Genomic DNA, 21,860 nt, shown 5'->3' on the forward strand with positions numbered 1-21,860 from the left:
TTGGATTCTGAGGCCTAAAGAGTAGATGGACTTAGATGTACCATAGCTGCTTTGTCTGGTACCAGGCTGCCAGGGGAGGCATCAGTGAGCATGGCCAGACCTCCATTGGTATCTCTAGGCCATTCAGAAGACTCCAATGACAAAGAACATGGCCCATGGGCTTGATGCTCTTGATGCTCTCTGCTGCCTAAGGTCAAGGATGGAAAAGGGTCAGGGATTGGTAAACTTTTCATCAGGTGCTGAGGTGGGCACAGCCCCAGCCTGGTCGGCTCAGCAAGCCTGTGGTCCCACTCCAGGGATCTCAGAGGCCTTTGTTCTTCCAAATCACATTTATCCCCAAGCACCTGCAGGGATATGTTTCCCTCCCAAGGATATTCACTTGAGACAAGATTCTCCTGAGTATCTGCCAAGTGAGGCAATTTTAGACATATTTTACCTGACACCACAAGTCATTCCAAGAAATGAGTATATGCAGTGTCCATATAAAAGGTATTTATCTTCCAGATCTTGAGACCCAAACATCAGTAGAGAAAGACAGTGAGTGCTTTGAAATACTACTTATTAGGATGTTGGAGCACAAAAATGCTGCCTTCCTTTTGCTTCATACCTCTGGTACAGAGGTTAGCAAACTTTTTCTAAAAGTTCAGCTAGTAGATCTTTTAGGCTTTGCCGGTCACGTGGCTTCTGTTGCAACTACTCAACTTTGCCTTTGTAGCGTGAAAGACGCCAAAAACAAATCAACATGGCCGTGTTCCAATACAATTCTATTTACAAAGCAGGGAGAAGGCTGGATTTAGCCCTCATGCTGTAGTTCACCAATCCCTGCTCTGGAGGGCTCTCTCTAATATAATTTTAAAAAAAAAAAAAAAGTCATTCTGAGTTATAACTGTTCAGATATGATTAACTGGGACATTGTTAAGAGGCTAGTCAACATTTCACTAGTTCCTGGAAACACTTGCCTATTTTCTCCTCTTTCTCTATGTTGCCTCCTAGGTAGGCTATCACTCTGAAAATATGAACGTACTGTGCCTGCTGTTGTAAACAAAGCCTTCAGCTTTTGGGCATCTTTTTTTTTTTTTTTTTTTTGGCAGCCCTGAGGCAAATGAAGTTCCCCAGCCAGGGATCAGATCAGAATCACAGTTGAGTTGTGACACCTATGACACAGCTGCTGCAACGCTGGATCCTTAACCCACTGCACTGGGCCAGGGATCAAACCTGTGTCCTGGCACTGCAGAGATGCCAACCATCCCATTGTGCCCTAGCAGGAAATTGAGCATCTTGAGGTGTGGTTTGAGACCGTGCTTGCAAGTTTACTTGTGAAGTACCATGAGGGAGTGGGAAGAACAGGGGCTTTGAAGTCAGAGCAACAAGTCTTCAAGTCCAGGCTCCTTCCCTTTCCTGCTGTGTAACTTTGGGCAGGTTACATAACTTTTCAGAGCCTTAATTGCCTTATCTACTAAGTGGTTATAATTATTACTTCTACTTCAGAGCCTTTTCTGAGCTCTGACCACAGGCCAGGCACTGTGATAAGTGCTTTATATTCATTGTCTTATTTAACCCTCAAAACAGGCCACAGCTAGTTTCCCAGTGAGGAACTGAGGGTGGGCTCTCATGCTGTTACTTTCCTTCCCTTTTCCCCAGATGGTCCCTCATAATGGGATCTAGGAACCAACTTAACAGAGCTATTGGATGGGTATGAAAGTGGTCATTTGATTTATGCTACTGGGACAGAATTTTCTTTGCACTGTTGTCTCTCTCAGCTGGATAAGTTAGGGAACAAGCTTCCAGGGAGTTGACATGCAAAGCTGCCTAGGGTTGGCTTTGGCTGAGGACATGTTTGGGGATGTGTGAGGCCTTCTCTTAGAAGCTAGCAGCTACTCTGACATTCTCTTCCCTGGGCTTCTTTTTCCCCCCTGCTGCCTCTAATAGTTCATGACTGGTTTCATGATTATAGTTTCCCAGCCTGTATTACACTCCTCCCTCTAAGTCCAATCCACCCCAGTTTTTAAAATATCTATATCAACTGCATGATATGTGTCATGACCCCCAATGTAAGATTTCCTATCCTTGGGAAGGAAAACCTGAACTAGAGGACCCTCCCTCCTGCCTCCTCTGGCCTGGGGGAGTCTGTCTGGCCACCATCATTGTCCCTTTCTTCACACTCATCTGACCACCAGTCTTCCCAGTGGATCCCCTTGACCAGTAGAGTAAAGGCAAATGCCCTAACTTAGGAGCATAGCAAACTGCAAAGCCCTTCATAATTTTGGCCCTGACAGTTTTTGACCTTCTCTCACACTACCCCCTCAACCATGACTCTGTAAAAGCATTTAATCCAGCTTACATGTTCCCATAGAATAGATTTATACATTGGCACCCTTGGCTGTCCTTAATGGTTGACTTAGAATATATACTCTCAGCAACATGCACACACACACATAAACACACAGAGACACAGACACACACACACCCACACACACACAGCCCAACACACAGATTTGAAGACATGCATATAAGGAAGTTTAAAATATGTCATGCAAGAACAGATACTAACTCACAGACTTTGAAAAACTTACAGTTTACAATAGAAACAGGTTGGGGGCTGGGGGGATGCGCTGGGGGTTTGGTTGAAAATGCTATAAAATTTGGTTGTGATGATCATTGTACAGCTATAAATGTAACTGAGTAATAAAAAATGTTATATATAAAAAAATAAATAAAAATAAAATATGTTGGTGTTCCCGTCGTGGCGCAGTGGTTAACGAATCCGACTAGGAACCATGAGGTTGCGGGTTCGGTCCCTGCCCTTGCTCAGTGGGTTAACGATCCGGCGTTGCCGTGAGCTGTGGTGGTCAAACAGTTCTAAAAGCATAGTCTAACCTCTATAGAGCTGAAAGATTAAAATAAAATAAAATGAGTTCCCTGATGGCACAGCAGACTAAAAATCCAGCATTGTCACTGATGTGGCTCTGGTTACAGCTGTTGCTCAGGTTCAATCCCTGGCCTGGGAACTTTCACATGCTGCAGGAACAGCCAATAAATAAATAAATAAAATTAAAAGGTATAGTCTACACTAATACCCTAAGAAGAAAGGGGAAGTTCCCGTCATAGCGCAGTGGTTAACGAATCCGACAAGGAACCATGAGATTGCCGGTTCGATCCCTGCCCTTGCTCAGTGGGTTAATGATCCGGTGTTGCCGTGAGCTGTGGTGTAGGTTGCAGATGCAGCTCAGATCCTGCGTGCTGTGGCTCTGGCGTAGGCCGGCAGCTACAGCTCCGATTCAACCCCTAGCCTGGGAACCTACATATGCCACGGGAGTGGCCCAAGAAATGGCAAAAAGACAAAAAAAAAAAAGAAGAAGAAGAAGAAAGGGGAAGCCTTTGCTCTGCTAAACTATTCCATTTCCAGAGGAAAAGAAGAGCCAGAAGTAAAAGAACTCATGTACCTTTGACATCTCAAATAAGTCAATTCTTGGAAACTATCCCTTCCCTTCCTCCTTCTCCCCTCCCCCCACCCCACCACCACTTAACTCCATATTCTATGCAGTAATTACTAGGCTTCCTGGAATGTTTATTAACAATTCAAGATGCTCCAGGAATAATTTCTGTGACCATAGCCTCTGCTAATTCAAATACTCTGAGTATAGTGCTCACTGCTTCTGACTCATACAGCGAAAAAATGGAGTTACAAAGAATGCAGGTCTGGAAAATTCCATGCAGAATGACAACCGTTATTTATAAGGTAAGGGAGTGACACAAGGTCCATGAGACCCACTCTCAGTTCCTGCATCTACTTGCAGCAACTTTCAGGGGTGACATGTATGACTTGGTGAATTATTTCAGTACCTACATCAATATCATGGCACAGTCCAAATGCCTTTGCAAGACTGACTTGAGGACTGGTTCACTGTAGAAGCAAATTTCTTTCTTTCTTTTTTTTTTTTTTTTTGTCTTTTTGCAATTTCTTTGGGCCGCTACTGCGGCATATGGAGATTCCCAGGCTAGGGGTCCAGTCGGAGCTGTAGCCACCAGCCTACACCAGAGCCACAGCAACACGGGATCCGAGCTGCGTCTGCGACCTACACCACAGCTCACGGCAACGCCGGATCGTTAACCCACTGAGCAAGGGCAGGGACCGAACCCGCAACCTCATGGTTCCTAGTCGGATTCGTTAACCACTGCGCCACGACGGGAACTCCCAAACTTACTTCTTAAATGCAGGCAAAGAGGCTCAGAGACACTCTTCTCCATTGCTTTTCCTGTTTCTGCTTTTGCTATGAAAATTAGCCAATATATCGTTCAAATCTACTTGCGACAATTTGATCTTGGTTTACATTCATTCACGCTTGAAAAACGACCACATCTCAGGCAGATTGATGCTTTCTGGCCACTCATTTCTACCACGTATTAATACATCAGCACCACCTTCAAATAGTCTGTCTTTCTAAATTACTCTTTGTTTTTTCCCCTACTGCTGTTTAAGCTTCCTTTAAAAAAACAAAACAAAACCCTCTAACCATTTTTCTTAGGATTGTCTCCATAAAATATCCAGCCTGTGGCTGACTAGGCTGTATCTCCATATTTCAATTTTTCAGTTACTCTTTTTTATTATCTATTACTATTACAGCATTCTCATCTGGGGAAATGTTTGGCTATTGAGGAAATAAGGAGAGATTTTCATCTGTCAAAAACCAAAGTTCAGCTGAGTAAATTTGAAGATCTAATTGGCTTTCTTCAACAATTCTTGAATCTGGCAGCTTCCCATCTAGTAAATAGGCGCTCTGAGGGGTTGGACAAAATAGAAACTTTTTATAGGCAGAAAGAGGGTGGGGCCAGGAGATATTAGCCAAAGACAAGACTGTTTCTGTTTTCGGGGAAAGGGAACCCTAGGTGGGGGTCTTTGCCGTGCAGTTTACCTCCCAAGTGCTACCCAAAAATTTCAGATTGACTATTTTCAATGTCACATTTCTTGGGGGAGTTGAAACTGCCATTTAAGTCTTGCTGTCTTGGGGGACAGCATTTGGGGCCTCTTTTTTTTTTTTTTAAACACATCTTTCCTGCTAAAACTCACCACACAGCTACATCATCTCCCTGTTATGACTCTTTTTTGCAATGCCATAGGTTCTGGTTAGCACTACTGAAATTGAGCACGGCCCTGTGGGGCTTCTGAGTACAAAAGCCTTTCTGTGTCCCCCATTTCTTGTTCTTAGGAAATGGGTCTCATTCAGCCACCATGACCTTCCCTGAGTTCCTAGGGACAGATTCAGACAGGTGCTGATCAGGGAAGGGAGGAATAGTCCAGCAACAATTACAGAGCCTTAGGGCAGGATCCTGGTTCCCTCCCAAGGAGTACACATAATAATATAGGCATCTTATACACCTAAGAGAAAAGTTATATTCATTATGCTTCTTTTAGAAATGAATACTTGAACACTGAACAGCTTAGAGTCCTTTGTCCTTCTCCCTGACTTAATTGTACCCTGAGTGCAATCACAGGTAAGCTAAAGATTAGGCACCCTGAGCATAATTGCCTGCGGTTTTTCAGGAATTTTCCTAGTTCGTTCTAATCTCTGATCAATACGCCTTTTTCACAAGTAGTGTTATTCTAGGCAATAACCCAGAAGACCACCATCGTGATCATACCAAGATCTCCTGACTCCAGCTTTGATGACTAAGATTCCCTCAAAGAAAGAAGAATGCATGTGTGTCCTAATCCTGATTCCTACCCGAAAACCTGTTTTTCTCCTTTGAACTGTAAAACTCCTCGCAATTCTTTCCAAGCGTGGGCACAGTCTTTAGGGCATTAGCCTGCTATGACCCTCCTTTGCCTGACAAAGCAATAAAGCTATTTTTTTTTCTCCTTTACCCAAACTCTGCCTCTGTGTTTCAATTTGGCACCAGCAGACAGGGGCCGAATTCTGGCAACACTATCCACTTTGAAAAAAATGAAAGTATTAAAATGCTTGTATCTGTTCTCACATGTTGGTTTTACTATTCAGGTACAGTGAGAACAATCAGAGAAGACCGCCATTGAAAAGAGAATGTGTTATTCACAGTTACTAAAGGGAGGGGTCCTGCCAGCCATGTAGGGACTGAGAAGCTCTGAGTCTGTCAAGAGTGGAGGAAGCAAGGGGAAAATGTGGGCTAACATCTATTGTGGTTTCTGTTGAACTTCAAGGCCCCTTCAAGAAGACTGAACTCAAAGCCTCCTGGCCAAGAATCACCATTCCCTGATCATGACCATTGTAACGCCCCCTCCCCAACCTGAGCAACCTGACCTACTCCTTCCTACCCCCTACTAGGAAAGGTATGTGGCCCACTCCTCACCCAACCCCTACGGTACAATATACCCCTCTTTTCCCAACCAATCAGCAGGTCAGCAGGTATACCCTGAGACCTCTCCACTTCCTGGGCTATAGAAACCGACATGACCCTGTGCTCCTGATTATCAGGAAGTTGTCCCATGGCACTAGCGGCATCTCTCATCTCAATACACTCTTTCTCTTCACCTGACTATGCTGGAAAATTCTTCTTCCAACCATGTGCACAGACCAGGACAGTTTCTGTGAGAGGGAGGAGGTGAGATGGGGTAAATAGGTTTAGGATTGGTTTAATTTGAATGATTTCAGCAGGCTCCAGGATACATAAAGCTTGTTCCTATTTGTCTAGTATCTGGCCCTGGAGCAGTCAGGACAAGGGAAATAGTGGCCCAGAGGTGGTGGGGAGGTGGTTGATTTGCATATGGAAGGCATGCCTGCACATGAGTTGTTTACTGTCTCCAAGAACCTGCTAGTCCTGGGAAGGAAGGTCTCTCCAGAGTTAGTAAGGCCCAGATGTCAAAACATCAGAAACACAGAAAATAAAAAGGCATGATTAATACAGTATCAGTAAGTATCTCAGCAGGAAAAAGAAGACACCCTGTTTAGGACAATTCTATGAGTTTAATAAAAAGATTTTTTTCAAAGGTATGGAGAGGGTATAGAAAAACCACAAGGGAGTTCCAGTCACGTCTCAGTGGTTAACGAATCCGAGGAACCATGAGGTTGCGGGTTCCATCCCTGGCCTCATGAGGGCCAAGGATCATGTTTTTCATAAGTTGTCATAGGTAACTCTTCTCATGTTGGAGAGTCCGTTTCAATAGCTATGAGGTGAGCCCAGGAATCCACAATTTTTTAAACGACTGAGATGCAGGGATGTCTAATGACCACACTTTGTAAAACACTGGTATAGATTCTTGGGATGGGAAGTGTATCTGTAACTGAAAAAATTCACATAAGGGCAGAAAAGAGGCTGGGAATGGGGAGGTGAGTATAGTTCAGGAAGAGTTCCTTCCGGGCCCTTTCTCCAAAAGTGTCATTGTGGAGGAAACTGTGCAAATAAGGCCAGAATGGGGTGGAGAAGGTAGTCAAAGTGTGGCAACTTTTACATGAAAGAGATTCAGTGGTCAACAAAACAACCTGCCCCTAAACTGTTGAAGACTACCATCCAGTGACCCTTTGTTCATTTTAACACAATTTAGTAATAGTTACATTTTTAGTGTAACTAAATAAATAGTTACACTAAATAAACTAAGCTTCTGCATCAATCCTACTACCTATGACCACAGAGTTTCAGAGAACAAATAAATAATCCTTGGCACACACACATTCCCTTTGTGAACAAAGTATTTCCCTTGCACACTGCATTGACATCATCACACTGGGCCGAGCAAATTTCAGAATTGCTGAATTGTTTAAGATTTCTTTTGGCCCCTCTAGGTTTTATTCATGAAATGTCTGTGTGGGCAAGGATAAACCATCGCACAACCACCACACCACACTGTAGCAGTACCACAGCAAAGAAACAAGATTTGGAGTGTTTTTGCAACAGGATAGCAGCTAGCTTTTGGGGGGGTGCAGGTGGACCCTTCTCCTATACTGGCCCAAGACTGCCATCTTGTGGCCATCTATGGGAAGGCGACTCAAGCTTATAGATTTTAAGAACTTTTTTATTAGAGGACCACATGAATATATTGCTGGAAGAAAAATCTTTATATTTTCTTGTTATATCTTCCATACATTTTTAGTTTAGATAGAACCTACTTTGGATAACTTTGAATTACAATAGAAAAAATTCTGCTCAGAGAAGCATAGAAATTTGGAATAGAAGAGACCTTTGAAATCACCTTGTAAAGAAACAGCCAAGTTTTTTGCAAAATAAGTTTCACCAAAATACCAACGTTTTGATGTATCTATCACTCTGCTAAATCGCTAAATACCCGACTACAATTTTTCACACGGTAACTTTGTATTGCAATATTCCCCATTATCCTGAAATGAAATCACTCCTAAGGAAACATATTCATTTGATACTCATGGCAGAAACCAGCCTGCCTGTGTTTGAAGTGCTCTCCCTGGCTCATATTTCTTCAGGGCTTCAACTGTACATGCACATCTATAGTTCTGGTGTCCTCCCTCGAGCAAAGAAAAATTCTTCTTCCAAGTCCCTGTCAAACACCTAGAGTACTGTCACTTTCTTGTCTCCTCTGAAACTAGTTGTCTTAATTCTCATCATTGAAAAGCACAAAACTTCAAACACAAGAAAAAGTCTACCCTGGGTAAGCACTTTCGTTGTCCTAAGCGCAGCGTCGGGCATTGAACCAAATGCACGAGCAGTGTCAGGGCTCAGTCAGGTGGAAGCTCTCAGGGGGGCAGTGGCGGTGGTGGTGGAGGTTCTCAGAAACTGATTTCCAAATAGAAGATGGAAGAGCAGTACCTGGCAGAGCTCCAAGGAAAGAGTTAAACAGTTACATGCACACAAATGGCTACTCTAGCCCTGAGAGAGAAGTTTTACTATAGACGTGTATAAGTTTATCATAAATACAGTATTGTGACAGCAAGCTACTTTCATTGAGCATCTACTATGTGGGAGCCCAGGCGCTCAAGGAAGGGATCCGGTAGTGAACAAGAGAGACCTTGCTTCAAGGAGATCACAGTCAGATGGCAGGGATGAACATAACCAGTGACAAGCAGATTTTGCACGCTTGAATAGGTGCAGACTGGTTCAGATGCTTTGAGAGAACCTGAGCCAGTGTAAGGCAAGCAGGGAAGGCTTCCTGGTGTAACCCCACCCCTCACTCTGCTGGGAAGAAAATAGTCTTTTTTCTTTTCTTTTTTTTTTTTTTGGCTTTTTGAAAAGTTTAATACAATTGATAAATACTCAGTAAGACTGATCAAGTACAAAGAGAAAACATAGATTATCCATATCAGGAATGAAAAGAAGTGTATTATTATAGATTTTGTAGACATCAAGTAGACAGTAATAAACATTTAGTCCAATAAATTCAGCAATTTAGGTAAACTGAACATATTCCTTGAAAAATACTACCAACAAAACTGAGACATGAAAATACGCATAATCTGATGTCTATGAAAGAAAATTAATCCACGATTTAAAACCATTACACATTAAAAAAAAAAAAACCCACCAGCCCAGATGGCTTTTTTGATGGATTCTAAATCTTTCAAGGAAGAAGTAATTCTGAACTTGCATAAAATTTTTCAAGAAATAGAACTTTTCCTACTTACTTTTCTTTTTTTTATTATTATTACTCAACGAATTTATTACATTTATAGTTGTACAATGATCATCACAACCCAATTTTATAGCATTTCCATCCCAAATCCCCAGGGCATCTCCCCACCCCCCCAAACTGTCTCTTTTCTTTCTTTTCTTTTTTTTCCTTTCTTTTTTAGGGCCGCACCTGTGGCATATGGAAGTTCCCAGGCTAGCGGTCAAATCGGAACTACAGCTGTCAGCCTAAGCCATAGCCACAGCAATGCCAGATCCGAGCCTTGTCTGCAACCTACACCACAGCTCACTACCACTCCAGATCCTTAACCCAGGGATTGAACCCTCATCCTCATGGTTACTAGTTAGGTATGTTACCACTGAGCCATGACTGGAACTCCAAAAATAAGTCTGTAATATTTAATGGCTTGCCCAATATAACTAAGAAAATGGCAGATCCAAGACCAAACTCTAGGTCTGTGACCGCCAAGAAGGAAGTAACAATGGCCCAAGGCACACAGTTTATCCAGGAAGTGCAAGGGACATGGTGAGGCTGTGTAGATTTGTGAGGTTATTATTTATGCATTTGCCTAGTTTTCTTCCAATCCCTCCTCCATTACCTCCACCTCAGCTTCTCCCTCCTAAATTTTCAACAGGTTTCCGTGGTGTAGTGGTTATCACATCCACCTAAGATTTTAACATGACCACAATACCGTCATTACACTCAAAAATGTCAATCATCAATATCCAGTTAATGTTCCCATTTCCAATCATCTCATAAATTGTCTCAGGTTTTTAACACTTTGTTTAATCAGGATCCAAATAAAATCCTCAGAAGTCAATGACCTTTAAACCACCTTCCTAAGAGGTGGTTAACAATCTCAGCATCTCTTCTCCCTCTGGTTGGTTGAGCACCAAATGGTTTTGAACATGTAAAAGGGACTCAACTCTAAGTGGATGGAGGGCAATCTTGGGGAGGGAGAAGGGAGTGGAAAGAGCAACAGAGGAGGCAGAAGTAGAGTGTGAGGTCCTAGAAGAAGATTGTAGATTCAAGGGCTACAGGGCTGAGGTGAGAGGAGCCTGGGGGTAGGAGGAAGTGGTTCAAATAGTGGTAGAGGGTGGGTAGCAAACAGGCTTTTAAGAACAAAGCGGTCTGGTAAATAACTTTATATACTTTACACATCAGCCACCCAAAAAAAAAATTTTTTTTCTGCTTTTTAGGGCCACACCCACAGCATATGGAATGAACCTGCATCCTCATGGATCCTAGTTGGGTCAGCTAAGCCACGAAGGGAACTCCCCAAATTTTCTCTTTTTAAACACGCCAAGTACTATCAAGTCTCCAGGCTGTCCCTTCCACTAAAAAATACTTCTTCCCTTCTTATCCCAGCCCTTCAACCTGGAAAACTCCTAAATATCCTTCAAAACTCAACTCAAATATCCACACATGTGTGAATACTTTTCTGATCCTTCTCCCTGAAAGCTGGCTTACTGAATTATTTACCACTCCACAAAGCTCTGGACAGCATTCCAGAGCTTTGTCATTATCTATGCTCATAACTGAATCGTTATGAGTGGAGGGACAATGTTGGTTCATCTTTGTATTCTGAGTCCTTAGCACAGTGCCTAGCACAAAGAGATCATTCAATAAATGCTTACTGAATGAAAGAAAAAAATAGAGAAGAGAGAAAAGAAAAAAGGGAAGGGAAAGCAAAGACGAGATCAAAAGAAGAGATAGAAACAAGAAAGGAGATCACAAGGCAAACAACTGGCCTTGCAAGGCAGAAATAACCTGATTTCAAGGTTAAAACATCAAGGCCAAACCAGGCCTTCAAGAATGTTTCCTTGGCCAGGAGACCACAAAAAAAATCAGATGTCTAGCTTCTTAAAAAAATAGAACCATGTATCCCGGCCTGGGCTTAGCCTCCTCCACAATAACAATGGCTGGATCTGAACATGCTTTTCCCAGGTTATCACAGTTCTCAGCACTCCCTGTTGTGCTTCCGGTGTGGAGACTGAGTATCTCTGACCACATACCATTGCACTTGTGCTCTTGGTTCTCTTATAATTGTCCTACTTCACTCATTTACTTCACTAGCTTGGCTCTTCTAAATGTTAGAATTCGGGAGTTCCCGTCGTGGCGCAGCGGTTAACGAATCCGACTAGGAACCATGAGGTTGCAGGTTCGATCCCCGGCCTTGCTCAATGGGTTAATGAGTGCCGTGAGCTGTGGTGTAGGTTGCAGACTTGGCTCAGATCCCACCTTGCTGTGGCTCTGGCGTAGGCTGGTGGCTACAGTTCCAATTCGCCCCCTAGCCTGGTGAACCTACATATGCCGCGGAAGCAGCCCGAGAAATGGCAAAAAGTAGCTCTGTGGCTGAAAAAAAAAAAAAATTATAGTAATAATTATCCTAGATCTGCACTGTCCAATGGAACTTTCTGAATTGATGGAAATGTTCTATAGCCTGCACTGTCCAATACTGTAACCCCCGGCCACATGTCGCTCTTGAGTACTTGAAATATGGCTAGTGTGACAGAGGGACTGAATTTCTAATGTTATTTCATTTTAATTAATTTTTTTTTTTTTGGTCTTTTCAGGGCCGCACCCACTGCTTATGGAAGTTTCCAGCCTAGGGGTCAAATTGGAGCTATAGCTGCCAGCTTACACCACAGCCACAGCCACACCAGAGACTTTAACCCACTGAACCAAGCCAGGGATCGAACCCAAGTCTTCATGGATACTAGTTGGGTTCATTACCACTGAGCCACGATGGGGACTCCTAATTAATTTAATTTTAAATAGCCACATATGGCTAGTGGCTATTGTATTAGAGGCAGTTCTAGGGCAGTGCTTCTCAAGAGTTAAATCAGAAACATCTGGGGATCTTGTTAAACACAGATTACAATTTAGAAGATACAGAGCAGAGCCCAAGATTCTAGTTTTCTAGTAAGTTCCCAGGTAATGCTGATCATTTTGGGCTTTGTACTACACTTTGGGGAGGAAGATTCTAGAACGGTACTGCTTACATTTTAGCATACATAAGAATCCCTTGGAGATTTCAGTAAGATTCCAAAACAGATTCCTGGGCCTTACAACCCTCATAGTTTCTGCTGACTAGATTTGGGGTGGGTGTCTAATAATTTGCATTTGTAACAAACATGCTAGGGTACCATTTTAGAGAATTGAGAAAAAAAAATCTTTTTAGTCACTCTGATTTTCTTTCCCAATCGCACCTATTAATGGTTAATATTTGTGTCCTACCTAAGGATAGTTACTATCCCATTTTACTGGTGATGAAACAAGCATGGGGAGGTTAATGAACCCACATAAGGTTACCCAGATGATAAATGCCCTATCTAGAGCCATCTTCTTTACCACACACTTTAAGCCATGAATGATCTCACCATGGATGTCTGAAGAGTACTGTCTTTGCTTTGATGCATAGCCGCCCTGATTCCTTGAATTTAAACCAGAAGAGTCAAAACCAGAAGGAGCCTTTTGCTTGTTTTGTTCTGGCCACGCCCCTGGCATGTGGAAGCTCCCAGATCAGGGATCAAACCCAGGCCACAGATGCATCCCAAACCACAGCGGTGACAATGCCAGATTCTCAACTGCTATGCCACCAGGGAACTCACAAGAGAAGAAATGAGTTCAGAGAAGTAAAAGTAAAGGACTTGCCTGAAACCACACAGCCAACCATTTCTCCTTTAACTATTATCGGCAAACAACCTTCACGTGGGCGTCCATTTCCAAACTCTTCTGTACTACATTTCTATTGCTTCAACACTGACGGAATTTCTAAAACAGCACTTTTAAACAGTCGCTACTGGCGGAGCACAATGTCCTCCCCTCTACACGCAGGTATCCCAGGACCAGGTCCTTCCTCAACCCAGGTGTTCCTCCTCCCATCGCCCCGCCCCCTGCCGGCCTGGGAAAGGCATTGGGTGGGCCCAGGGGAGAGAGGACCGGCTGGAAGGTCGGAGCTGAGGCTGTGCTCCCGATAAGGCCCCAGAGTCAGGATCTGTGAGCACTCGGTTAGGAAGAGCGTCACAGCCACTTGGGGAACTGTTCACAGCAAGCCTGGCGATACCAAGCCCTGAGGAGACCAGTTTTCCAGCCGATAGGTGCTCAGCGCCCGGCAGTGGCCGCAGAGAGTGCTCCACGTGGCTTTGTGGGCTGGAGACCAGACTGAGAGAGTGAGAGAACCCTGGCGCAATTCATAGTCTTCTTTGGGAGCGCAAATGAAGTGCTCCTAGGCCATGGGGAGCCCCAGAATTAACTGGTTGCACGGAAAGGAGAATTCCAGTCTCCTCTTTGCAGTAGAGATGTCAAAATATTAACCATTTCAGCTGTAAATGAACTATTTGTTTAAGCCACGTGCTCCTCAGTTTAGCTGCAAGTTAGAGTTACCCCAGAGCTATAACAGCCCAGCCCCTTGGGATTGACACCGAGGACAATTAAATCTGAACCTCTGGGGGTGGGACTCAGGCAGCAGAGTTTTATATTCCCCAGGTGGATGGTAAGGTTGAGAAGCAATGGTTTAAGAAAAAAACTTTTTTTTAAATTTTAAAAATCTGTTTTCCAGTCTCTTGTTTTTAGAGTGTAACAGAATCTACACAAACAGATTCCTCAAGAAAATGAAGTTAGTTATGAGATTTAAACAAGATATTTGAGAAAATACTTTGGAAACAGATAAAGGTAGGTGTTGTCATTGTCATTGTTGTTGTTATTATTATTGCCTGTTTTAAAGCTTCCCCTAAAAGTCTAATGAGCTAGAAATTATTTTTATATATATATATATATTTTTTTTTTTTTAATGGCTGTACCATGGCATATGGAAATTTCCAGAAGGCCAGGGATGGAATCTGAGCCACAGCTGTGACCTATGCTGCAGCTGTAGCAACGGTGGATCTTTTAACCCTCTGTGCCTGGCAGTGGGATGGAACCTGCACCTCAGCAGCAACCTGAGCTGCTGCAGTCAGATTCTTAACCCACTGGGCCACCACAGGAACTCCTAATATACTTTAACATACTCTGAACAAATACCATTATCTTCAGAGGTAAGATGCTGTCAAGAATGGCATCAAGCTCAGCTGAATGTAAAAAAATAATGGAGGTATTTGAGGCTGGTATATATACATATGAATATTTCATTGTGATCTCTACCTTTCTATCTCTGCTCTCTTAAAAGAACAGTAAGAAAAGAAGAGTAATTAAAAAGAGTGATGGAGGAGTTCCTGTCATGACTCACTGGAAATGAATATGACCAGCATCCGTGAGGGCACAGGTTCAATCCCTGGCCTCACTCAGTGAGTTAAGGATCCAGCATTGGTGTGAGCTGTGGTGTAGGTAGCAGACACCTGGAATCTGGCATTGCTGTTGCTGTGGCATAGGCTGGTGGCTACAGGTCCCATTTGACCCCTAGCCTGGGAACCTCCATATGCTGCGGGTGCAGCCCTAAAAGGACAAAAAAGACAAAAAAAAAAAAATGAGGCAGAAGACACAGCCACGTTCTCTACCTTCCCTGTCCTCACTCATCCTTGACTTCTGCTTCTAGACTTCTCACATCTCATCTGTTTCCACACTCTTCTGGCTTCCACCAGAGGCCTTAAACAAGCCAACATCTGGATCTGGTCTTAAGCCAAGAGCCTACATTCTGTCAGGGGAAGATTCTTAATTCCAGCCACAGGTAGAAAAAACTGGATCAGAGAACTCAAGTGATTTACCCTAAATCCCACAGTAGATTAGAACCGGAGAAAGATCTTATTCTTCGTAAACGTAACCTAAGTTCTACTGTGAAAATATTCACTCTTAGCTGCTTTAATACAAGCAATCATCATAGCAAAAACATTTGGAGAAATGAAGGAGCCTGGCTGGGAGGAGAAAGGATGAGAATGACCTGCCTGATTCAAAATGTTCTCCCACAGTGAGGTTGAGTTGAAAATAATACCAAAGACACAGCCACACTGATGCATATCACAAAGCCTGAAATTGAAGGGAATTGAAGCCTTTCTTTATGAGACATTTCATCATTTTCTCAGTAATTGCATCAGTTTTATAATTTCTTCCATCACTGACTCCCCACTAGTCCTGGCATCTCCTCGTCTGTGATGTGGAGGTGGCGGGTAATGGTGTTTGCCTCCAGGAAATTAAAGACCCCTCTCAATAACTGCATTAGTCATCAACACTTGCTGCTGTGATTGATCTTGTAACCACCATCAGATCTGGGCACGGAAAGGATATGAAAATTCATAAGCAGGAAAACAACCTTATCTTCCCCTGATCCAGCTCTCTCTTTACAAGAAATATCTGCAAAGTCTTTTTTGCATTTCTGATTTGCTCATCAAGGGGCATGTTTTCGACAGGCTGGTATATGTCCATGGGAGACTAAAATCTATTTGGGATCATAGGAAAGTCTGAATTCTGCCTAGGTTTTCCAGAGTTACTCTATTGAGTTGTCCTTTACTTAAAAGAGCAAAAATGTTTCACAATTTTATTTCAACGTTTTGGAATACCCAGAAGGCAGGAAGCCCTAACACTGAAAAGACACCTTGTTCTCATCCTATCTCTGTGGAAGGCACCAGGAAAAGAAAAAAAAAAGTGTATTCTGACTTTATTATTGCTTTATATCTTGGGCACCCCCTGGTACCAGGGGTTGGGAGTGCTGGGTAAATTGTTCCATAAGCACAGTGCTTCAAATGGAGCCACTCAACAACATCTATCCTAGAGTGAAAAAGACTAAAGGCAAGAAACCCAATGAACACCCACTATTTCCTTGGGTTTTCCAATCCATTGGCCCTAAGATCTCTGAAACTTGCCAAATTTCATCTGTTCCTTTCTTAAAGATATGGTAATCAAATTCTAAATCTATATACATGCTCTTTGATCTATTCCAGTAAGAGGTATTTATCTTACAGATATACTTCACATACAAGAAATACTGTGTATAAAGCTATTCCCTACAATGCTATTTGTGATGGCAAAACAAAAACAAAACTGTCAAGAACCTGGAAAGGCACAAATAGAAGGCACATTAAGTAAATTATGGCTCACCCACACAATGGAAAGCCAAGCAGCAGATGAAAAGAACAAGGTAGGAATTTCCTGGTGGCTCAGGATGTTAAGGATCCGGCATTGTCACTGCTGTGACTCAGGTTCCATCCCTGGCTCAGGGATGCAGCCAAAAAAAAAAAAGGAGCAAGTGGCACTTATGGACTAAAAATGGAAAAATCTCCAAGACATATTAAGAGAATACATGAAAGGATAGATAGTGCATTTCTGTTAGTGTAAAGAAAAGAAACATGTATGTGTGTTATGCACAGGACATCTATGGAAGAATATGCAAGAAACAATACCTCTGAGATGGAGAGCTGGAGGGAAAGGATTGAGGCGGGGAGAAGCCACAATTCTATCAATTGATTATCAAAGGTTTAACATCTAAGAATAGTAACTAGTACATGTAGTGCTTACTATATGCCAGGCATATTCTAAGCCCATTACATACTTTAATACAATATGCTCCTTTTAAACTGTAAGATATTCAGATACCTGTCTTATTTCATTAAATAACCAACTACTTGAGGGCATAAACATGACTTAAGCATTTTTATATCCTCACAAATGCTAGTAAGATATTTATTACATAATGATTCTCAAGAAATATGTGCTTCATTCATTCACTCACTCAGTTTTGAATATAAGAAACTAATTCTCTTCACCATTTAGAGTTGACTTTAAAGCTTAATCACCTTCGTATAAAATTATCTTTTTATGGCATTCCCGTTGTGGCTCAGCAGAAACAAACCAGACTAGTATCCATGTGGATGAGGGTTCAATCCCTGGCCTTGCTCAGTGGGTTGAGAATCCAGCATTGCCATGAACTGTGGTCTAGGTCATGGACATGGCTCAGATCCCTTGCTGTGGCTGTGGTGTAGACCAGCAGCTGAAGCTCCAGTTGGACCCCTAGCCTAGGAACTTCCATATGCTGCAGGTGCAGCCCTACAATCAAAAAAAAGAAAAAAATTATCTTTTCATAGTTTGCTATACCATGAATTCAAGCCATAATCCAAAAAAATGCCTTTGAAAGTGTGCTATTGTATACCATTATGGTTGTGCTGAACACACTTGGGAATTCAGACACATTACTGAGGAAAAGTCCAGTTTTGTTCTTACTTTTCATTCAATGAGAAACACTGTACTATTAAAGCACAGAACCCTCCCTTTTTAACCTTTGAGTTCAGGGGAGTATTTAAGTGTTTAAGAATAAAAGGTCTCCTATTAAGTTAGATGGGATCAAGTAAAGAAATTGCTCAGCACAAGCCCGACCCACCATAAACCCCTATTCAAGTGGACCTATTTTTCATTTCTTATTCAGAGGCTACAAACATCCTGCAGAGAAAGTAAACAAGAGCTAGTGCTCAGTCTTGTCAACAATTGGGAAACACAGATGTAACAAAAGCAGAGTGGACTGTAAGAGTGGGAGTGTTTTTCCCCTTGACAGGTCACTAAATTCATCAGTAATGTTAAAATTAGACAGTCTAGATTAAAAAAAGAAAAATTTTAAAAACCTGATACTTAGATTCAAAAATCCACTTATTCAATCTAATATTTATTTGAGTGCCCACTTGGGCCAGGAAGGCATTATAACAGACAACTGTAGTCCAAAATCTCATTTTATTCATTTAACATGCTACCTTTTAAAATTTTGCCACAAGGTGCGGCTCAGATCTGAGGTTGCTGTGGCTGTGGCACAGGCCGGCAGCTGCAGCCCAGATCTGACCCCTAGCCTGGGAACTTCCATATGCTGCAGGTGCGGCCCTAAAAAAAAAAAAAAAAAAAGTACAGTTAAATTACAAATTCATTATGAACTTTGGGTAAACTATTTATTTCATTCAATGAAGTTTTGGCAAGTAATTTCACATCTCAGTTTAAGTCCACAATCAGAAAACATTTCTTGTATATCCAGTACTAGTAAAGATCATGGTATATCAATGAAATATTTAAATACAGAGAACAGTTTTTTTCATGGATTTCTACAAATAACATTAACAGGAAAACAAACAATCTAATCTGGATCTAAGAGCATTAATTTATTCAAATATTTAAAGAAACTAATCTGAAAATTTTGTCATTTAAAAAACACATTGGGAGAATGGTTTCAAGGATGGGGGAATGAACTGGTATTCAGCAATTCACAAACATGATACTTTAAAGATTTGAACAAAGACTGCATGTTTTCAACACAGAAGATGATCTTTCACTGTTTCTCTCAGCATGGACATTTCATATTTCATAGTTTCTGAATTTCCTCAGCAGTTCTGAAGGAGCATCCCCAGACCAGCGGAAACGAAAGTGCCAGCAGTTCACATCCGACAAACCTTTGGAAGAGAGAAGAGAAGATTCTAAAATCAGAGGGTGGAAAAGTCAATCGTTTAGTAATAAAACAGCTTGTTGGTAAGATTTCATTGTACAATATAAAACAACTATACTCCAATAAAATAAAATTCTTATAAAAAATTAAAAAAAGATTTTATTGCAATAAGTAAAAATGTAAGGATCAATCTTTGGTATGAATTATTAAGAAATTCATCCACAGAAATAGATGAACCTAAGTAGATTTTTGCATCCTTATGAACAGGAGTTGGTTTATCTAGATGAGAGGACTTCATACGTTCATTTATTTTTATTTATTTGTCTTTTGCCTTTTTAGGGCCATACCCAAGGCATGTAGAGGTTTCCAGACTAGGGGTCGAATCGGAGCTGCAGCTGCCAGCCTATGCCACAGCCACGGCAACGCCAGATCCTCAACCCACTGAGGGAGGCCAGGGTTGGAACCCGCATCCTCATGGATACTAGTTGGGTTCATTAACCACTGAGCCACGATGGGAACTCCAGGACCTCACATGTTTAAATGCTTAATAATAAAAGGATATTGATAGGAGTTCCTGTCATGGCGCAGCAGAAATGAATCCGACTAGGAACCATAAGGTTGCAGATTCGATCCCTGGCCTCACTCAGGGGGTTAAGGATCCGGCGTTGCTGTGGCATATGCCGGAAGCTGTAGCTCCAAGTAGACCTCTAGCCTGGGAACCACCATATGCCCCAAGTGCAGCCCCAAAAAGCAATAAATAAATAAATAAATAAATAAATAAAAAGTGTATAAACCTTTAACCCAATAATTCTACTCCTAGAAATTTAACCTAATGAATAATCATGGATGTGCTCAAGGGTTTAACTATGAGGATATTTATTTTGATACTATCTATAAATATTTAAAAATCAAGAAACAATCTAAATCTTCAGCAAAAAAAAAAGGGTTGGTTAAAAGGATTTGATATAGTTATTAACAATTTTAACATTTATGCTTATAGAAAATGTTCATAACATATTGCTAAGTGACAGAAAAAAGTTTAGACAATATGATCTCATTCCTAAATTAATTATTTACATGAGTATTTAGGTAAAAAAAACTTAAGTCTATAAGGAATTATCCCTAGGTATTAACAGTTGTTATTCCTGGATAGTTAGAATAGATGTGGTTTCTATTTTTTTATACTGTTTTTTGTTTATATTTTCTTATTTTTCTGCAATGACCAAGCATGCCTTATATCATTTTTCTGTTTATAGTATTGCTAATGAAAAAGTAGGCTACAGAATGTGCTCTCATTCATAATTTAAAGTATTATCTAAATATCTAATAGGAGAAATATACGCAGAAAGTTGATAGTGATTATCCCAGAAAAACAGGATCTGCACTTACTTTAGAATTATCAGAGAAAAAGAAAAATTCTAAAGAATTTCCATTTGGGGAAAAAGCAAAAAGGAAATTGTTTCTGAACACCTGTAATTGAAATACCCACACAAAATATGTAATGTCGTTTTCATTTTAGGTATACTAAAGTCTCTTAAAATATATGAAAATATAAATAATAAAATATTTCCCTACGTGGTAAGACTACTAAGTGCTGTATTTTCATCCTTCTGCTTGACCACATTTTCTCATATTTCTACACCAAATACACGTTAGTTTGTTTGTTTTTACATTTTTTTCACATGTTATTTTTGTAGTTTGAAAAAGACGTTTTCTGGTTTGGGTTCCTCTAGAAATAGACCCCAGACAAGACTTTGAATGCAAGTGGCTAATTTGGGAGGTGATCCCTGGTGACCCTAGTAGGGAAGTGGGGAAAGGAAGCCAGATCTATAAAAGGTAACTTTTTAGGAATTTACTACCCTGGGGTTTGATCCCCTTGGGGAGTCCTGGGAGACAATATAAAAACCCCTCAAAGGGGTTGTGGCTCCGAGGGTTACAAACCCGACTAATATCCATGAGGATGCGGGTTCAATCCCTGGCCTCACTCAGTAGGTTAAGGATCCCATGTTACTCTGAGCCATGGTGTAGGTCACAGATACAGCTCCAATTCAACTCCTAGCCTAGAAACGTCCATATGCCACAGGTGCCACCGTAGAAAAAACCCTCAGTTATTCCGCTTCAGGAATGAAGGAGCTGGGGAATTTAGCCTCCCCCTCCAATGCATTATTATCTGATGGCTACACCCCAGGGTGTTATTCCCTGGCACTTAACTGCCAGATCATTTGCTGCCAAGCCAGCCCTACTTCCAGAGAAAGCCCTCTGGTGGGAGCCACAGGATTGGCAATGCCTAAGAAGGCAGATCCCCAAAGGATATATTGGCACACCAACAGCATCTGCTACATTCAGTTATTTTTTCTTTTTACTGCAGGATGTTATACAGAACTATTTGATTCTAGAATTGTATGTATCAGAAGGCACATTTATTGCATGTTTAAATGAAAAGAAAGTAAAAGTAAGATTGTCTCCCACGTGGGATTTCAGAGGCTGTGCTCTGTTTTCCTGGTTACGATGCAGAGTCAGAAAATGATGAAGGGCTGCTTGATGGATGCTCATCACAGAAGAGGCATCAAAAGGCAAACTCCAAAGAAAATAGCAGGCACTGCTTGAGGAAATGAACAAAAATGCCCACAAGTTATGTAGGAAGCCACTCAGGGCTTGGTAAAGCTGACAGGAATAATATTTCTTAAATGCTGACATTATAAAAATTTACACTGCAGTAAAATGAAATTATAAATAATCATGCAACTGCATGTTGGCATATGAAACGCCAAATTTAAGGCACTACTCAGAACACCCAATAATCCCCTAAACAACATTAACAAAATACTGGTAAGTGTAGCCTTCAGCAAAATGTCCTAATTCTTATTCTCCAACGACAGCTTCTCGGAACAATGATCCTGTCTCCCTCCTCTCACCCCCTCCGGCTTCATTCCTCCACGGCAA

At 41.6% G+C, this 21,860-nt stretch overlaps 1 protein-coding gene across 2 annotated transcripts in view; it reads right to left on the reverse strand.

Annotated features, from left to right (window-relative positions):
- Positions 1-18,407: 18,407 nt before the first annotated feature.
- Positions 18,408-21,860, reverse strand: part of DNAJC12 (DnaJ heat shock protein family (Hsp40) member C12) — a 36,007-nt gene continuing 32,554 nt past the window's right edge. For both annotated transcript variants that reach the window (XM_047760510.1, XM_047760508.1), the window contains one exon: positions 18,408-18,924. In XM_047760510.1, coding sequence (XP_047616466.1) covers positions 18,830-18,924 — 95 coding nt within the window. In that variant the 3' untranslated portion in view covers positions 18,408-18,829. The remainder of the gene's footprint in view (positions 18,925-21,860) is intronic.

Source organism: Phacochoerus africanus, chromosome 15 (genome assembly GCF_016906955.1).
Source record: "Phacochoerus africanus isolate WHEZ1 chromosome 15, ROS_Pafr_v1, whole genome shotgun sequence".
Lineage (NCBI taxonomy): Eukaryota > Metazoa > Chordata > Mammalia > Artiodactyla > Suidae > Phacochoerus > Phacochoerus africanus.